This window comes from Rattus norvegicus, chromosome X, assembly GCF_036323735.1.
Source record: "Rattus norvegicus strain BN/NHsdMcwi chromosome X, GRCr8, whole genome shotgun sequence".
NCBI classification, from domain to species: domain Eukaryota; kingdom Metazoa; phylum Chordata; class Mammalia; order Rodentia; family Muridae; genus Rattus; species Rattus norvegicus.
In genome coordinates this window covers 38150842-38171809 of record NC_086039.1, presented here as the reverse complement: position 1 = coordinate 38171809, position 20968 = coordinate 38150842, and the positions used below count along the sequence as shown (strand labels likewise).

Here is a 20968-nt window from a genome sequence, read left to right as displayed (position 1 = left end):
CACAGCGCCTTTTGAAATTGGAGAGGGAGTCTAAAAGAATAAGGGAAAACTGTGGCATCTTTTAAGTCCTTGACCCATATCTTAGGAATGTATACTATGCACCTTCTTTATATGTCTTTGTCTTCTTGCATGTGATGTCTAGTGTTTTCTTCCTCAATATGCATTTTAAGATTGATTGTAAGCAAGGACATTTTTGGTGGAAAACACAACAACAACAACAACAAACAAAACAGTTTTTGTCTTTTTGAAAATGTCTTCATTTTGTTGCCACTCACAAAGGGTATTTTCACTGGGAATAAAATGATCCCTCCACCCATTGCAGGTAATATTACACTGTCTTGTGGCTTCTGAGAAGAGAGTGGTCAATGTAACAGTCGCTCCTTTGAAATGTAATGGTCATTGTCAAGGTGTTTTGTGAAAATCTTGTTTTCTCCAGTTTCATTATGAGGTGACTAGGTGTAGATCTCTTTTTATTTGCTCATTATAATTGCAATTCTGTGGGATTCCTGAATCCACATTAATGTTTTTCTCTACCAGTTTGGACTCTCAGTCCAAATATTGAATTTCCCTCTCCTGCCTTTGTTGACTTTTAGTAAGTCTATCCTGGCCTTCTGGTTCTCTTCTCCATAACTAGTTTTCTTTCACACTTCCCATCTGAAAGCCAAGTGTGCCTCACTTGACCTTACTGTTTATATTACCTTCCTGGCTTCCTACCTAATCTCCCATCTTGTCTAGACATATTTAATATTTTATTCATGGTTTTAAGTTGTTTTCAGCAGAAAGCCAGTGTAAATAACCTAGCTCAGCCTATTCCTGTGATGCAGGAGAGATTTACACATGCTTTATGAGAGATTTGCCAGATGATGTTCTTTTACCAGAGTTGAGGTAGAAATTGAATTGTGCTATCTATCACTCATGGCTTCCTGATTCCTCTTTTTTACTTTTGACTGCTTTGGAAGTTGATCGACCTAAATCAGTCACATTTCTCCTGTACATGCTTGCTTTGTCCACACTAAGGACTTCTTCAGTAGCTCCCTTTTAAATGTCCTCTTGTGCTAGACTTCTAAGCCAACACTTAGGACTTGGGGTAAATATCTTAAAGGAATGGAGTTTTCTAGAAGATACTTTTTATATTTTGTTACATGGGCAAACTATTGCTCACTGCATATCTCATTATGCTATAATTAAAATATAACAGTTAATCAGGAATTACAGAATAGTCCTCACTCAGGCCTGCGATATAGTGCCTCTCTTTAATTCTTTACCTACATGACAATAGATTTTCCACCTTAAACCATACAATTTATGAATTTTTAAAAATGTAAGCCCTCTTTTGAAGGCAGAGACACTTCATGGTTTAAGAAATTATGTCATATCAAGGAAAGACTCACTGTCCTGGTAGTGTTGTAAGAAGTAAATGACAGGATTCTATTTTCCCATTTGGTTTTGTGAGACAGGGTCACTCTACACAGCCCTGACTGTCCTGGAACTTACTCTGTAGACCAGGCTGGCCTCAAACTCAGAGATCTGCCTGCCCCTGCCTTCCAAGTGCTGGGATTAAAGCTGTGCACCATCACACCCAGCAATGACCAGATTCTTGAAGATGGCCAGCTTTCCCTGGAGACTGAGACAACACTGGATTTTCTATTTCAATTTTGTTTCTCATCACTACCCCTTAATCCCTACACTACCTGACCTTGTGCAAACTAGAAAACGATAAAAGGATTTGCTGAATGACTGGATGAATAAAAGAATGAAGAGTGTAACCAACATTTGTAGAATACTCTAGTAGTACCAGCCCCTGGTCAGAGATCGCTCCATTACTTCTTGGAGTAGTTCTATCAGGTTGATACCATTATCCCAGTTTGCTAAATAGAGACATTTGACTATTGGAAGTGCCTTGCCCTTCCATGACCCTGACATTACATGGCAGAACTGGGAGCTTTGAACCCATTTTCTCTTGCCTACAGCCACAGTGTGTGCGCACACTATCTCCAGCTTGTAGTGCCTAGATTCATTGGGTACCTTAGTCAGGAGTTCTGCTAGCTGGGACTATGAATCCTGGTCATAGTAATGTTCCGCCTTTCTGTATAGGAGTGTGCTCACTGGGTTTCACGGTCTCCTTGTCATTCCTGAGCCTATGAATGTGTTGCTGAATTCTTCCTCTCTCCATTTCTCTTGTCCGTCTCAGCAGGATGACATAGTCTCAGTACTTTTAGTTCTCCTTATGTTCTAAGCTCTCCCCAAGTCTGAGCTCTGTCTTTATGGTATATATTGTTTCTAATTACCTCCAATTCAGACCCGATGTCTTATTCGGCACATACTGATCCTCGACTGGGAATAAATAAGCGAATGGTAAATGACTCTTAAATTAGAATCGGATATAAACCTTGCATTTAAGAATGTTGCCATATTGACTGTTAGAAATGCCAACAATGACAATGTAATAAGTCACAATAAGGAAGAAATACAGTGTAGCTTTCCTTTGATAGTATAAGAAATATATGAGATAGATCATTTAGAGGTGTCTTTGATGCCTGATTGTTAACATTGTCTGTAATCAGCTTTTTATAGTGGTCATAATGTATGCGATATTTTACTTGTTAATTTAGTCTTGATATTCTGAATGTATTTTCCAGAAGTCTATAAGGACTACCTTGTTTATCATTTTAAATATAATGTCTTGGTGGGTGATCCTCATTTGACAAACCTGGGTTTTTCATGTTCATAGCCAGTGCTGACGTGGCATTGCTAATTCTCTGCAGATACACTACAGTTTTAGCTATGGTACTACTAAGAAGGCAACCTGGAGGTGGTCTTACCTAAGGAATGACCTTTGAATCCCTTACTATGTTGGGATTATGACAATTGTGATGACTTGTTGTCCCTCTTATTTTGTTCCAGGATGCTTTTCTCTGGGGGTCAGTACAGCCCTGTTGGCAGGCCTGAAGAGGTTTTACTGATATACAAGATATTCCTTGTCATCATTTGTTTTCATGCCATTCTTGTTACATCCCTGAAAGGTAAGGTGTCGATTTTCCTCCCTTCCTTCACACAATTATTATTGTTGTGTGTGTGCTTATGACGGGTGGCAGTGTATACCATGGCGCATGTTAGGAAGTTAGAGAACAACTTTGTGTTTCTCTCCTTCCACCTCTATATAAGTTTTAGGGATCAAACACAGGTCATGTTGCTTGCAAGGCAAATACCTTTACCCACTGAGCCATCTCACTGATCTTTCCTTCATTTTTTTATGTCTATCTTTTTTGTATGTGTGTTTTGTGCGTTTTTCATAATGTTTAGCATAGTTAATATAAAATATATAATAGCTATCATTTTACATCTGTTTATGCATGTGTGTATTTGTGTGCTTGCATGTGTGTGTACATATCTGTATATTTACATTTGTTCAGAGGACAACTTATCTGTTAAGAGAATTTGTTTTCTCCTTCCACCATATGAGCTCCAGAGGCTGGCCTTGGGTTGTAAGACTTGCCTTTACTGGCCAGCCCCAGCAGTTACCTCTTTTAAATAGACTGTTTGTTGCTATTAAGTACAATTATAGTTTTGGTACAACTATCACCACTATCCATTTTCAGAATATTTTCATCATCCAAGTTACTAACTATGTGTTTATCCCCACTATAATCTCTAATATTTTAGTTTGTATGAATTTGCCTCTTCCAGGCACCTCACATACATGGAAATACTTATACGTGGAAAGGGACAGAATATGTATCCCTTTGTTGATTTCATTTAACAGCCTTTCAATGATCATCTATGTTGTAGTTATATTTATCAAGATTTTATTTCTTTTTAAAGGCTACATATATTCTATTGTATGTCTGTGCCACATTGTATTTATTCATTCATCTGTTCTTGGATATTTTGCTTGTTTGTCTTTTAGCTACTGTGAATCATGCTGCTGCGAGCCTCCACAAGCAAATATCTGAGTCCCCTGCTCTCATTTCTCTGGGGTGTACACCTAGGATTAGAATTGCAGGGTTCGTTTGCATTCTTTGAGGATTTGCCAGCCTGCTTTCTGTACTGGCTATACATTTCACATTCCTACAGGCAACGCACAGGGATTCCAGTTTCTCCACATCCTTGACAACACATACTGTTTTCTTTTGTTTGGGTGGTAAGAATGAAGTAACATCTTACTGTGGTTTGGATTTGTATTTCCTTAGTGATTAGTGAGCTCAGCATCTTTGGGGGGGTACTTATTAGCCATTTTATCTTATTTGATGAAATGTGTATTCTTATCATTTTCCCATTTAAAAAGGTGTATTTTTTAAGTTGTTGACTTTTAGTTTTTTATGTGCTATATATGTTAGTCCTTTATAAGATATGATGGCAAGTATCTTCTATTTTCATTCTCCGTGGTATTCTTTCATGAATATAAATTTTTAATCCTGATGAGGCCTAATGAATATACTTTTATCTTTATTGTCTATTAGCATCAAATCCAAGAAAATTGCTTTGCCAAATCCAATGTCAGGAAGACTCCTCACTATGTTTTCTTCAAAGAGTTTTATATCCTTAACTCATATTTAAACCAACTTGGATTCCCTGAGAGCTATTTTTGTGCCTATAGCTATCCCATTTTTTAAATTTTTTTCCTATCCCATTTTCTATCATTTTTTGAAAAGGCTATCTTATTTTCCTTTGAACAGTCTTAGCATCTTTGTCCAAAATCATGTGATCAAACATATGAGGATTTATTTTGGTGTTTGTCTTGAATAGTATCGACTAGAGGGCATTTCCATATAGAAATTGAAAAAGAATGTGGTCAAAGGAACTACAGACATTTTTTTAGAAAGGGGGTGTCTTTGGAAGCTTATGAAAAATGGTGGCCATCATCCTGGCCAGTATTTAACAACTGTTTCAAATTTGGCTCGAGGTTGGGGGGCAGAATTATAATTCAAACTCCGGCCCTATAACCAAAAAGTTTACATGTGTACTCTGTATACAGAATTTCTTTCTATGCTGTCTCAAACTTACTATATTGCCAAAACAGACTCCTGACTTTCTGGCATCCACCTCCCAAGTGCTGAGATTACAGTTGTGCATTCCATGCCTGGCTTTCCTGTAGCCATCTTAAGTCGTCTGCTGTCTGAAACTCCTTTGCTTGTCATCTGTGAGTCTGTCCAGTAAAAATAAACAGCAGTAGAGCCCTTAATGAGAGTCCCCGAATACTGGTTGATTCAGATTACCCAGATACCTCAGAGCTACATCTTCCACTGAAGAACTGAGGCAAAGAAATGAGAAGTTCAAGGCCAGCTAGAGTTATATAGGACACTGCTGTCCCCAAACAAGAAAGTTGTATTTCCCTCATCCCTTGACATACTGAATTATGATCTTCATTGTCCTAGAGTTCCCATAGTAGTCATCTGCTCCTTAATGTCTCCTTTTTTTTTGCTTCCCTCCCTGTTTCACACAAATGCTCCCTCCCTCAACTTATCCAGGTCACCTTCTCACACCAGCTTAGAAACACATTCCCCTCCAACATTCAGCCAAATACTCCTTCCTCTATCAAGCTGAAAAGAGATCTCACAAATCTCTTTCTCCGGTGTTCCCTTCTCTCTTTATCCCTCCTTCCGATCGGTGCTGCCTGGGATTGTGTTGATCATGAACTTCTGGTGCACTCTCAGTCTTTTGGTACATCTTCAGTGCCAGGTGGGAAAGGAGTGTGAAGGGGTAATGTGTAGATGAATACAGGGGAAAATAGTGCATGCTTGGAGCCTGCTCTGAGCCAAGCCTTGCTAGCGCTTTGTAAACATTATCTCATTTATCTCTCACCCAAACTCTTCATGGTGGGTATCGTTTTCACCCCAGTTTATGTATGGAAAAATTGAGCATCAAAGAAATTAAATCGCAGGGCTATGAAGATTTGCCACCAGACTCTGGAGCTGATACCGTGTACCCTGAACCAGGCTGCTCGGGGCAGTAAGTGTTTGAGGCTAGAGTTAAATATGTCACTGGGACCTGGAGAGGAAGAAAGGGAACAGTGGGGTTACTAGAGAGGAGCGGCTCCCCAGCTCTAGAACGCAAACACAGTAGCTTCACCCTGGAAGCCTGAGAGATGACTCATTAGCTCTTGTCAGCAGGGAGAGGTGGGTCTGTGAGGCCACCAGCCAGCCAAGAGAATCCTCAGAGTTTAATACATCCGGTTGTCTAACTAGATGACACTTGCGAGAGCCGTTTCAGTCTGTTGGAAGCCCAAATTTGTTCTGGTGGGTCACTACTCATCTCCGTTGCCTAGTTCTCCAATCCTGAGCTGATGTCTTGCTTCTTTTTGATTTTTCGAAGGAGGTTCTCCTTTTAGGTAAAACTGTTCTATTTTCCAGAGGGTAGATGACATAATAGTGGAAGACAGTTATAATTTCATTCCTGCCAAATTGTCTTGGAAACAATTACACATTTGAAACAGCTTGGTGATCTCATAAGCTATAATCCCCAACTTTCTCTCTGGGCTGGGTCTAGAGATCTCCCAGTGCTGCAGATAATTCCAGTGATAACTTGCTTTATAATTCCCCTTCTCCTATCCTTCCTGTCTTTCCTCTTACCCTCTTATACTTGATTCTCCAGTGTCCATTCTTCCTTGGAGGAAAGATGGTAATGAAGCAGTAAGTTAGCTGAAATAATGGCCCCTGTCTTCTTTGGCATCAAACTATCAAACCCACTGACAAACTCCTTACTCTACCTCTACCTTCTACTTGGAAAACTGAAGTCATGAATTTCGCTATAGCATTGATCAGGTAGCTGGTCAGCTCATCTCACAACTCAAAGTCCTAGTCCCAGATACACGGGCGTGAAGTCATTTCTGTCGGGCTGTGCTTCTCCCTAAGGTAAAATGATGACAAGGAATCCTAGAGCCTCTGAATAGATTATAGCGAGCATTGATAGCAGAGGTCACTCTACCCGACTTTTCACCTAAACTCCCATAAGGACTCCTTGAAGGGCTTATATGATAAGCCTCCAACAACTGGAGTGGGGGCTGCCCCTGACTCTGTTAACTGCCTGTGGATCTCGTGCCACTAACTGGGCTGTTTTGTCCTCCCTCAGTGGAATAGGATGTGCCTGGTCCTGCAGTGACTTGATGTGTTAGGGTGGATTGGTACCCACAGGGAGCCTTCTCCTTCTCAGATAAGAAGGGGAGGGGAAGAGAGGATGAGGGGCTATGTGTGTGGAGGGGACTGGGAGGAGAGGTGGGCTGCGATCAGGATGTAAAGTGAATAAATAAATAAAGTCATGGAAAACAAAACACAGGACAAATATAGAAATGAGAAGTGGTGGAACTGAATTTAGGCAAAGAGAAGCCAGAGATGCTCTCCCCAAGTCTCTCCTAGCTCTTGTGTTGTAGGCAGGGATTCGTTTGTTTTTGACTGTCCTAAGTTGTTTATTGGATATGAATTTTACAAATATTACGTGTATTACGGTAACGGTGGAACTGAAGAGTATTATGCCTTCTCCAGGTTACATGGCAAGATCCACCAATAGTGTGGTGGAACTTGTGGCCCTTTCCAAGGCCATGGCTCTTGCAGCCAGCAGATGTCAGCCCATACATCGCATCTCTGTGCTTGTGGACTACTTTGGTGCTCCACTGGGTGTCAGGATTTCTTCTGATAGCTTTATGGAATGGATCAATGAGGATAACCTCAAAAAATTTATATGTGGAATCTTCACCAACCCAGTAGGAATTCAGGACTCTCAAAACTCCACAATGGTACCCAGCTGTCTCCCCAGCAGCAGACTGAAGGCTTTGGGCAAATTTCAGCTGGTTAACACCTTGGTGGATCGGCTTGCTGTAAGTGTACCCTTAGGAACCGGGTGTTTGTGACCACCGCAGCAGACATGAATCTTGTAAATGACATAAACTTGCTTAGCCTTGTATCCCAGCCTTCGTGCTTTACCAGGCCGGGTGGGGCGGGGAGCCCTTGCAATGCAGAGAGCTAGTGGTATTGCCAACAGTGGACTCTCAGGGGAAAGCGCATCATGTCGGACTGCTTCTTCCTCCATAGCTCCTGGATGTATTTGTATGTACCCATCTTGGCTCACCTGATGCCTGCCACCAGAGGAAAGGAAGAAACCTTTTTAAATGGCCCGTGTGTTCCCAGTGGGCAGCTATATTAAGAGTCACAAGCAGGGACAGGATAGCAAAGATTATAGTATGAAGATCCTAGACAGACACCAGCTGAAGAATGTAATAGATGCTTGATGGTTAGAGCTAAGAGAACTTATTCAAGGTTAGGTAGGATTCTAAGCAAAGAGGCCATGGGCCCATTAGGTGTTGCCTTTAACACTAGGTGCCAATTAGATACTGAGTGTGAGCATGATAGTTATTTTTTCATTGCTGTGACAAAATATGAGAGAGAATGAGGACTAGGTGTTTTTTTTTTTGTTGGTGGTGGTGTTTTTTTTTCTTTTTTCTTTTTTGGGTTGTTTTGCTTTTGTTTTGTTTTTTGACTCATAGTTGCAGGATATAGTCCATTATGGAAGAGAAGTCGACACAGCGGGAGGTTGAGACAGCTCATCATATTGCACCCATAGTCAAGAAACCGCTATGATTGCTATTGTTTGGTTTCTTTTCTCCTTTTTATTTACTCTAAGACTCTGATCTCGGAAATGGTGCCGGCTACGTGTAAGGTGGCTCTTCCTACCCCAATTAACCTGAATTAGAAACTCTCATAGACATGCTCAGACATCTGAGTCTAAGGAGATTTTAGAGCTCATCAAGATGACAGTCAAGATAACCGTCACATGGAGTAACCCTCCAGGATGAGAGATCTCTCTGCAGAGGCCATTGAAAACTCCAGGCTGAGCAGTAGATGAATTCACAGGTTCATACCCCCTTTTCCTTGTGCCCCATTCCCAGGGTGCCATCTTGAGAATAAGGGAGGAAAACAAAGATCTTGCATGTATTCACTTGACCCTGAGATAGCCATTTCGCACCAGGGAAGCAAAAGTACTTATCTCTGCAGTGTTTGGGGATTGAGCACAGAGCCATGTACATGACAGGTCAGTGCTGTACTGCTGAGCTACATCCCTAGACCCAACAAAGCTGCTTTCAGTCCTCAGATAGCAGGATCTCTCTTTGCTTGCGCAATAAAAGCTCCAAAAACAAGGTAAAGCAATTCTAGACATCAATGGAAGGCCAGCACTTTTGTTTACTTGTTTATTGTAGCCACGGTTTCTACAACTCAATTATGTCTATAAATTTTAAAGCACTCTAAAAGTCATATAGAGTCGACACTTAAGGTATATCCATACTGTATACTAGGAATTATTGAGGACCATTATCATATCCTGAATTGGGCTCTTCCTTCTAGCTTTACCTATTCAGGTGTTTGAGGGTAAAGCTGATATCTTGTATCTCTTCATTGTGTCTAGTATATAGTTAAGTACCCAGTTAGCACTAGTTACCTGATTGGAATTGATTTATGACTATAAAGATTACAGGTATTCATTCTCTTTTCATTTTTTAAAATTTATTCTTCTCTCATACAATACATTCCAGTTGCAGTTTTCCATCCCTCCACTCCTTCCCATACTCCCCACACCTTCCTACTCCCCAGATCCCTTTAGAAAAGAACAGGCCTTGCAGAGTTGCCAACCAAACATGGCATAACAAGTTACAATAACACTAGGCACAAACCCAAATAGAATTTTTTTTTCAATTTTTTTTGAGACAGGGTTTCTCTCCAGTCCTAGCTGTCCTGGAACTCACTCATAGACTAGGCCTTGAAATCAGAGACCCATCTGCCTGTTCCTCCTGAGTGCTGGGATTAAAAGAGTGTGCCATTGCCCAGCCTTTCCTCACAACTCATATATCATCAGTGTTACAGTCTGAATCCAGTGATCTCCAGTAGAACGCATGCTACCTCTCCAAACTTACATAGACTTCAATGAGGAAGTGATACATTGCCAAGGATTCCTACTGAAAGATATGATTTCCCTCCTCATAGGATTCATGAGCTTACCTCATGGCCCATTGAGATGAACAATCTGACATTCTGAGTTTATCTGCCCAGTCTTTAGATGCTCAGCTCCCTAATTCTTTGTCCTGGATTTTGGGGAACCTTGGGTTTTGCCTTGGACATAATCTAATTCTGAGAATTATGTGTGATGTCTAAGTTGCTCATTATCTAACCCAGGTTCTCCAACTTGGCTGTTCCATGGAATCATCTGGAGATTTTTTTTTAAGAAAGCCTGCCACCAGTACCTACGCCCTAAGATCCTCGTGCCATTGGTCTGTGTATATAACCTGGGTACTGGACTTCTTTAACATGACCTAAGTGGTTCTAGCAGGATCTGGAGCCACTTATATCTATGATCCCATCTGAAGGATGGCTCCAATTCAAAGTTCCAACTGTAAAAATAAAAACCTTTATTTTATAAAGGCTTTTTCTTTAGACTGTGATGAACATCGACTCTAGGCTTTTGTTCATGCTAAGCAAGTGCTCTACCACTGCTCTGTGTCCCCAACCCCAAAGCCATAGAATGTTTTTGTTTTGTAAAAAAAAAAAATAGATGTATTTTTAACATGAGCAAATTTTAAAGGTGGTTAAAGTTACAATGAATCCAACAACTATCTTGGCTTCAAACTTGGTAACAACTTTAGTGTGGCTTGTGCTGGCTGGTAAAGACCTGGCCCTTTATGGAAGTCTCAGTGTCTGTAGAACCCAGTAGCCATAGCTCCTAGTAGCAGGAACAACATAACTGCATTCCTCTAGGTCTTCATGATTTAATGCAATACACCTTGCTTTCTGCTATCTCACCGAGGTAGAGAAACTTCTATTAATCCTCACTTTGCACATGGGAAGATGGGGGCAAGGAAGGAAGCAACTGGGTAGGTTATCCAGAAAGCAACAAGACCAAGATCTAGAAAGAAGCTCCTAGAACTCTGTGTGTACCAGACAGACAGAAGTGCTTATTTGGGGCTGGGACAGTTTGAGTCACTTCCAAGTTCACACAGCTGAATAGTGGAAGGGCTAGGACTCTAGAATCTGTGTTCTTAACCGCTTCCCCAGTGTTTACTCACTGAGGCACAAGAACATGGTTTTTATATGACTTTTTCATGATTCATTCTGGGATGGGTTTGTATCCCTCCTCCCCCAAAGCACTGGGTAAAGATTAAGAGAGGCCCAAAGGAGTGAAAGCCACAGTACCACTGATTTTAGCTACTAGGGACTAGGCTAATGTTCCAGGGGAGTGTGCCAGGAAAATAGAGTTCATTTAGCAAGAGACTTCGTGTGAATAAGATCATAACCCCATGAAAACAGCCCACCAAGGTTATGTTATAGACACTTTCCCAACGATGTTATGGTCATCATGTTCAGTCCTTTTCATGATGTCTTGTTTCATCCATACCCCTTATTTTGTTTTTCTTTTAGAAATTTAGCATTCTCTCATGGGTCTATAGCATTCAGTAAAGTATCGAATTACATTTTTAATGCAAGGAGAAAAATGAAAATATAAGATGGTCACTACCCTTGCTTCAAGAGGTAAATTTAAGGCTTATGATGGTATTACTAATTGGAAAGCTAAGAATTGACCACACAGGTTCGTTGCCTTCCACCTACATGGACATTTTTCCTTGTTAATATGAAGTACGTTTGGTCATTAATCAAAGCCAGATCGACAGTACCACTAACCAATTCTATGTTGGAGGGGTAAAGAAGAAGAAAATGAGTTTGGTTTACTGAGGAATTTTTATTTTTGAGGTGCAAACTAAGACCAGGGACTTTGCTTTGTTTTGTGCTATAAGTTCAGCACCCGACACAAGAAGGCCTTCAAAGTTTAGAATAAAAATAAAATAATAGGGCCTACCTGCTGTTTCTTCAACTTGAATTAGGAAGTGTTCTTATGGGTATTCTCACTAAGCAGACATTAGAGAATAGATAAAGATGTGCCATCGTTAGACTAGAAATCATATAATTCACTTTATGGAGGAAACATCACTATGTCTTAAATATTCATATCACAATATTTTCACAAACGGGAAAATGTCCACTTTATTATATAAAGGTAAATTCTGTCCAGAAACACAAAAGAATACAGCCTGCATGAATAGGAATTACAAAGTTTGGTTGGTACTGTTGTGATAAAATGGTTTATAAATGTAGTTTAGTTTCATCCAAAGTGATCAACCCCATTTTGCAAGCAAAGAAATATGAACAGAGATACTAGGATCTAATTCAAGACAAAGCCATGATTGAGTCAGTTTTCCTGGAACTCCCAAGTCTCTCAGTTGCACTGGTATGCTCATTCATACCCTGGAAAGAAATGGTACTGGGCACTTTAATCACAGAGCAAGGATTATCAAATCAGAGTCACAGACTGTTAAAATTGAGGAGCTTCAGATTGGATATTCAAAGTGGACAAGAAGTACCATTAAAATAACAACAACAACACAAACAAAACAAAAAACCAGCTTTTGGGAGGCAGAGACTTGAGGATCTCTGAGTTCAGGGCCAGTCTGTTCTATAGAGTGAGTTCCAGGATAGCCAGGGATACACAGAGAAACCCTACCTCAACACCACCTACCGCAAAAAAGCACCAAGGTCCACTAAATTATGGATGCTTTTGCAATGATGTAGCCATCATGTCTAGTGTTTTGCATGGTGTCCTGTTTGGTCCATAGGAAAAAGTCATTAGGACAGAAACTACCAATTTACAAAGGCCTAGAGACCTTATAAAGGTCTTCCACCCATAAGTACAGCAGCAAGAGATAAGGATTAAATGTGGCATCAAAACAAAGGCAAGTATAAAAACGCAACTTTTCCAACTAAGTAGGCATTTTCTCTCTCTTAAGCAAGAATATCTGTAACTTCAACCTTTCTTAGTGGTTTTTACCAGCACAGACTTGTTAACAGATCTGGCTCATTATATGGTAGTTGTGCTCTGGAGGGTCCTGGAAGAACCACAGTTTGATTGTTTGCTGGGAGGGTGAATCAGAAAGAAAGGGAAATTCATATGCAGGCTGAAAGTGGAAAGAATCCCTCTTTCCGTTCACACTCATCGCTTGACCTTGTCACTGTCATGACAAAGAATAAGAGAGAAATGATGGCTGGGGACAATGATTTTATGGCATTAATCGTATCTCATCATTACTTTAATGGGTATTGATTATTGAATGATCTTTAAATATTCTTAAAATACATTTTAATTGAAAGAAAATTGCTTCACGTTCTCCTCTCTCCTTCCTCTAGCCTTTGGTTGTTTATATATATATATATATATATATATATATATATATATATATATATATATATACATATATATAAACATATATATAAACACATATATATAACAATACACATATGCACATATATGCACACATATATAAATACAATCTATTGAGTCTTTTCTTGCTAATTGTTATATGATTTCACAAGCTGACCCCTCTGCATTGGACAATAAAGGAGTTCATCCCTAAGAGGAGGCTAATTCTCTTTCTCTCAGTACTTGTTAACTACCTATAGTCCTTTGTCTAGGGTGGGACCCAAAATGACCTCTTCCACATTAGCACATCCATTGATCTTGCCATTGTTCTAGTCCCGTATATGCAGCTGTTTCTAAGAGAGACCATCTCACAGCAGACAATGGAGTTACTGGTATTCTGGATCTCTGGATCTTTCTGCCCCTTCTTTCTCAATGTCCCCTGAGCCACAGATACAGGATTGTAATGTAGATGTGTCAATTGGGGCTGAACTTTGCATAATCTCTCGATCTCTAGTTTGTCTCCAGTATAGTTTTCTGTGGTCTCTGTTTGCTGCAAGCAGGGGCTTTTCAGGTGAGAGGTGGTAGTTACACTTCCCTGTGGAAGTCACGCTGAATGTAGAATGTAGTTAGAATTATGCTGCGCTAGCACAGCAATGGTAGTGGATTCTAACAGCCATGGTCTCATTAGCCTCAGAAAGCTGCCTAGGTTTCCAGTACCAGACTTGATTTCTTTCTTGTTGCGTGGGCCGTAAGTCCAATTAGACAGCTGCTGGTCACCACCAACATGCGAGTGCCACTTACTGCACCTTTATGCATATGGTGCCATGCTAGTCACTGTTGTGGTTCATAGACGTTGCAGCTGGGTAGGACTGTATAATAGCTTCTCTCCCTTGGTGGCTTACATAGAGATTTCTGGTACCATGGAAACTAAACCACAGGAAGAAGGCTTTCAAGTCAGATCCAGCTCAAATAATTCCTGTATTGTAACTATGTGGTATCTTCAACAATAAGGATCCACCTTTAAACCTTGAGAGTCAACCAAGGGCTACATTGATATTCTTTCTTGTTTAGGGAGTCACCTGACCAACCATTTGGAAGGAGGTTTCTCATGCTTGGTATGGGGGCTTTGTTAGTCTATGGTTCATGTGGGAAGCAACATTGTCAGCCCAAGTGACTTAACTTCCTTTAGGATATCTGGGTGGTGGCACACACCTTTAATCCTAGCCCTTGGGAGGCAGAGGCAGAGGCAGGGGGATGTCTGTGAGTTCAAGAGCAGCCTGGTGTACAGAGTGAGTTCCTGGACAGCTTAATGCTATGCAGAGAAACCCTGTATTGAAACACAAGGAACAAAAACAAACAATAAATAATATCCCTTTCTTTTCCTGATTGTCCCCTAGATGGTGCTATCCACAGCAAATTGGGACTCTTCACATTGAAGAGAGCAGGTCCTCTGTCAATCCGGTTCCCCTGAACACACCCCTTCCCTGACTCTCCCACTCTCAGCTCTCTACTTGAGGTTGCTTATTTGATTTTTATAAATGGAAAACAAATTTCTATCCCTTTAAGCCCCTGACTCATTCTGCCACTGAAGTAGAGTGAGGTGAGACAGACATCCCTTCCGCCTAGGGGTCATATGAAAACCCAAGTTCACATGCCTTAAGGAAAGTATAGGTGACTATTATGATCTTTACTGAGCTACCCAATTTAGCAAAGTGTTTAAACCTTGTGTTTGAGATTCCTTTTCTGTAAAGAGGCAGTAACTGTCTCAGAGCTTTGTGACTTAATACATAGCAAACATGCCTGTAATACACCCGACTTGTGATAAATACAGGCCATTAGCACTACAGCTAGAAATTAGCCAGCTAGAAGTCTTTTTGTGATGATGAAGTGTTCTTTACATGTTGTGTAGAACCTGTACAACACCTGCTCAATGCTGTAGCCACCAGCCACATGTGACTGCTGAGCACTTCAATCTTGACTAGGGCAGTGGGGCTTTTTTTTATTTAATTAGTTTAAATTGCTTTTAGAAAAAAAAACCATACAAGTTCATTTGGAACACTACAGACAGAACAGAGGACATGGCCACAACCAAAGAACTAATTGCCTAATTAATTTAAATTTAAGTTGTCACATGAAGATGGTGGCTGCCATCTTGGACAGCACAATTATAGACAATTTAATCTAATTGTCTTAGGATGTTTTCTGTTTCAAACTATATAAGCCAGTGTTAAATCACATAGGACAAGTAAGTCAGATACTCTCCCTCTTCCCTCATGCTCTCTCCCGCACTCTCCCTTGCACAAGGAGTTTGCTACAGGGATTTGACTGAATTAAACTATGGGGGATGGTTGAAACTTTATGACACTGCTCTCCTCACAGCTGGCACATGAACCAAATACTTAATAGAGCAGGCAGTTGGGAAGGGAGAATGAATGTACAACGGGAGAACAAGACCAACTGGAAGCCACAGGGTATGAATCGTAGTACATGGGAACCAAATAAACCTCAGGTTGGTCCCTGTTGTCTTTTACCTTGGTAATGTGGATGTCCCACAGAGATTTGACTGTTCGTCACAAAATTAAACACACATCTGGCCAAGGAGCTGCACATCTGAAGGATTCAGGGGAACCTGAAGCAAAACTGTAGACCTGGCAGCTCCTTCCTAGTAAACATATGAAGCCAATGATACTTGTCAGTGTGTGTGAGCTACAGAATGGCTGATGCCTCACATCTGCTCAGTTCTGGAGGATAAAGGGTGAAGTGGGTGGGCTAGTTATATGTGAAGCTGGAGGAAAAGAAAGAGTTGGGTCCTGGAGGATCAAGAACACAGTTCACCTTCTTCCTATCGTGGCGAAAGCCCACCTAGAATGGCTCTTTTCTCCTCAGGAAGTTCCATCAGCTAAGAGCTCAAGTTTTCTTTGGCTATGTCATTATTAATCTTTTAAATAAATATGTTATGTAAGAGTCCTTATTGAGCAGTGGGAAGTGAGATGGTCATGGTTCAAATAAACAAGTTTTGAATGTGCCAAATGAAAATGTTTTTATTCATCTTTCTGCATATGTAGTAAAGTCTGGAAAGGTGCTTTCTAGAAGGGTGTTTGTTGTCTCAAGTTCTGAAAAGCTGATATAAGAAGAAAATACTGTTTTATTTAGGGTTCCCATATAATAGTGCCTAAGCACGGTGGCTTGTTTTTAACCATGTCTCTGTGGAATAGTAATTTAATCTGGAAGAGTTTCAGTTGGGTAAAAAGTACTCATGCAAGGGGCCCTAGCTGTATTTTTTATAGTCCCTTCTGGAAAAGGAAGTCTTATTCCCACCCACCTTAAGGAATGGTGTGCTGGCGTGCATTGCCACAGCTTTGGACATCCATCTCACATTCGAAAACTTAACCTCTACCCCAGTGAACATTTCAGCAGCCTCCAGATAAGGCCTCTCATGATTAGGGTTCAGGCTTATTTATAAAGTAGTGTCAGGGAGCAAAGAGTGGACATTAAGCCAAGAGGAATAATCAAGTGCAGTGTTTTATTGAGGTTACCACTCGAGGCAGTTGGGGCTCATAATTGTGGGATTTTAACAGTTTTTGGCATGAATATTGGATGGACAGTTCAGCACACACTTGTAAGATCCGTTACATGATCTCTTTGTTGTGATTGTTAGACATAACTACTACTCTGTCACATTCTGAGTAATAGTTATCCAAGAAGTACTCTCAAGTCTTTACAGACACTGCCTAGATCGCTTTTCCCCTCTCAGATTCCTTCTCCACCCTCCCACTCTGATCTTTGCAACTGCCTTCCAGCTAGGTTTAGCCAATGTGTGTTAATGTAAAGCAACAACAACCACAGCAAACAAACAAAAAACAAAACTGGAGTGTAAAGGAAAAGAACGTGTGTGTGTGTGTGTGTGTGTGTGTGTGTGTGCATGTTCATGTTCATTTCCTTCTCTGATTAACTTACCCATATCTCTGATAGTGGCTGTGCCTCCTCCATGATTCCCTTGTAACTGGACAAGCCCCATCTCTATATGGTTTCAGCTTCTGCTTCATATCTCTTTCTCCAATCCTAAAAGATTGTTCTAGACCTCTACCTTTCCACTGTTTCCTCTGAGTTAATTTTCTCCTCTTGATCTACCTGTCATAAGTTCATAACTTGATTCTTGACTGATATTTATTTTGCAATTGTGTATGTATGTATGTATGTATGTATGTATGTATGTATGTATGTTTGCATGTAAGTATTTTGGTGCTAAGAATCAAACCCAGAGCCTTGAACATGATAGGCAAGTACTCTATTATGATAGAGATTTCGTAATGATTTTGTCACTCAAATCAATGATTTCTTTGACTAGTTATAAGATCCATGATACTGACCTGGAGGATAATAGATAAAGCAACTAGCTGGTTAGCATTTATTTGGGAAAATAAGAGATATCCCATGTGATGGTTAGGATCTGCCCCTCCCCCTGAAAAACCCTCATTTGACATTTACTTGCCTTTGTGGTATTATTGAGAGGTGGGGCATTTGAAAGTTGATTAAGTCATGAGGGTCCCACCCTCTTGAATATAACAATGCCATTCTCACAGGAGTTATCACTCTTGTTATGTAAGACCACTTGCCTTATTTTCCATATATGACACAGCAGGAGGACCCTCACCAGATGTACTCTTTCCAGAACTGGAGTTACTCATGTTCATGAACATGCAACACATGGAGGCTAGAAACTGAACCCAGGTCCTCCGCAAGAGCAACAAATGCTGTTAATCACAGAGCCTGAATCAAATCAAATTTCATTGTTTATATTTCTTACAATCTAAGATACATTAAAAATGCTCCTGAACATGTCCAAATGCCAAGTGCATGATGTAGCCAATAAATTTTTTTTTTTTGGTTCTTTTTTTCGGAGCTGGGGACCGAACCCAGGGCCTTGCGTTTCCTAGGTAAGCGCTCTACCACTGAGCTAAATCCCCAGCCCCGCCAATAAATGTTTTAAGATATAAAGAGGAGCCAGCCATTTCCATCAGCTTCTGTAGCCAAAGAACACTTTAGAGGGCCAGAGAGTTGACATAAAGGTGTCATCTTCTAAAACTTCCAGTTTTAAAAGAGAGTTCAAATTTATATTGTGGAAATGACATTGCAGATGTAATTAACATTGAAGACCATGAGATGTTGAGATTATCATAGGTTGCCTGGATAACCCAGTTAAATCCTGTGAGTTTTTAAGTGACATAATGATGGCAGATGAGAGCTTGCCTACTCTATTCTGTCATCGCTGACTGTGAAGACATACAAATGAGCCAAGAGACAGGAAACACGATTCTGAAACTTAGAATGGCCCTCAGTCTATAGCCAGTAAGAGACTTCAGTCCCACAACCACAAGGAACCATGGTTTGCCAAAAACTCAAATAAGCAGGAAATGGATTCACCTCTAGAGCTTCCAGTTAGAACTATAGCTTGTCATGAAGTTGACATTCATCTGGCAAGCTCTGTAGTGGATTTCTGACCTATAGAAGTCTAGGTTAACCAATTTGTATTGTAAGCCACTACTGGTAATTTGTTAGAGTTTTAGCATGAGAACCCACTACAACTAAGCAATTTCGACTTGAATTTCTTTATCATTGCTAATATCAGACCTATTCAGTTCAAGAATAGGTCAAATGTGAAAATGATATGAGACGATGAAAGCTGAGAGGCAATGACAGTGGCTCAATCATATGGCATCACTGACACCATGCTAGAACATTTGACACTAGAGTTTGGGTGGTTGTGGCAATAGTGCTGGGGAAAAATGCTAAGGAAGTAATATAGGGAAGGAGTCTCCATCCATGAAGCTATTTTCTTGAGCTTCCTATTCTTCAGGCTCTATTTGGCTTCCTTCCATTATAAAAATATCCTCTCCATAATTAGAATATATGGCCTTTATTTTTTAAAACTTCAGAAAAAAATTAGTCAAAGAGTCATACTAAGTAAATTTTATATACAGATTCCAAGTATTTTGTTTATGGGTTTAAATCAGTACTTTAACAAAATAGTGATAGTTTAAGATTTGTTTTGCAGGTTTCCAAAGAAAAAGCTGGGAAAAAACAAACCATTTTTTTTCTTTATTTGCTTATGAATCTTTTATAACAATAGAAATATCTTATCTCCTAAGAGTGGCATGGAGTTCAAATATGTGACTCATTGGGAGTGACAAGCCTATCGTTTTGGTGAGTGGGAAGTGAATGAGGCAAACCCTCAAAGAACCCCAGCCTAGTAGTTAGAAGGCAAAAGGCATGCATGTGAGATGTGTGAAGAGTTGCCTATGTTTGACCACAAAGGTTAGAATGGAGCAGAATATTGAGAGTTCAAGACCTAGAAAAAGTAAGCACACATCCAAAGGGAAAACCGTGCCAAAATAAAAAGGAAAGAATAACACATTTCAATTGTCTATCTTATGGGCTGGAGAAGTGGCTGCTCTTCCAAAAGACCTGGGTTTAATCCTAGAAGCCACGTGTGTGCTCATAACCATCTATAACTCCAGTTCAGGGCATCTGACACCCCTTTCTTGCCTCCATAGGCTCACTGTTTTGCCTGTGATCAGGCCAGTAAGCTTCCAGGATTTATCTACTTGTCTCTGCCCTGCATCAACACTGGGGTCACAGGCAGTTATGACCATGCTCGAGTTTTATATAGGCACTGGGAATTGAATCTGGGTCCTGTAGAACAGCAAATGCTGTTAACCACCAAGCCATTTCTCCAGCCCTAAGCATGTATTATTTTCCTGAACAGGAAACAAAAAGTGTTTTTCTTTTTAAGGGATCTGAGAATGTTCCTCAAAGAACTCAACAGTTCTTAAAATTTATTCGCCCAATGGTGGCTGATCTAGTTCAACTCAGAAGAAAGAGGTGGCGTAATAGGCCAACTGTTTGTGTTAAAAAAAAAAAAAAGCAAAGTTAATGAAATATAATTTGTGCAGATGTGCACGTTTTTGCTACACATTTAATGAACATTGATGAACACCTTAAAGTCTTAAAGTCTTAGCTGTCTCCTCAGTTTAAAGTGTGCGTCGCTCACTTTATACAACACCACATGTAGAGCACCATTCATAGTTAAAACTCGAGGACCTGGGGAAATGGCTCAGTGTTTAAGAGTGCTTGCTGTGAAAGCAAGAAACCTGAGTTCAAATTCCAGAACCCACATAAAAATCCTCTATGGTTGCATGTGCCTATAAGCCCAGTGTTGGGGAGCAGAGACGAGTAGATTCCAGGAGCTCACTGGCTAGTCAAACATGACCTTCAGATTCAGTGAAGGACTGTGTCTCAAAACAATACAAAACAAAACAAAACAAAAACCGGTAAACTAGAATGAACTAGGGAATGACACCTGATCACCTGATATTCTCCTCTGGCTTGGCACTTACATACACATGTGTGCACTCACCACACACACACACACACACACACACACACACACACACACACACACACGCACATCTGCACTCACGCACATATGCACACACGTACGCACACAAAAAAAGAGTTAGAAACTGGAAGGCTTGCTTCACTAGAAAGCTGTTCTTTCTTTTCTCCATCTTTATTAAATTGGGTATTTCTTATTTACATTTCAATTGCTATTCCCTTTCCCGGTTTCCAGGCCAATATCCTCCTAACCCCTCCCCCTCCCCTTCTGGATGGGTGTTTCCCCTTCCCATCCTTCCCGCATTACCGCCCTCCCCACAACAATCCCGTTCACTGGGGGTTCAGA

General features: G+C 40.5%; 1 protein-coding gene and 1 pseudogene across 12 annotated transcripts in view; one reads left to right on the top strand and one right to left on the bottom strand.

Moving 5' to 3' along the window:
- Window positions 1-20968, top strand: part of Adgrg2 (adhesion G protein-coupled receptor G2) — a 125220-nt gene that overhangs the window by 59477 nt on the left and 44775 nt on the right. For all 12 annotated transcript variants that reach the window (XM_063279828.1, XM_039099514.2, XM_039099517.2 and 9 more), the window contains one exon: window positions 2905-3023. In XM_063279828.1, coding sequence (XP_063135898.1) covers window positions 2906-3023 — 118 coding nt within the window. In that variant the 5' untranslated portion in view covers window position 2905. The remainder of the gene's footprint in view (window positions 1-2904; window positions 3024-20968) is intronic.
- On the bottom strand, window positions 7403-8051 carry LOC103690824 (60S ribosomal protein L15 pseudogene; annotated as a pseudogene).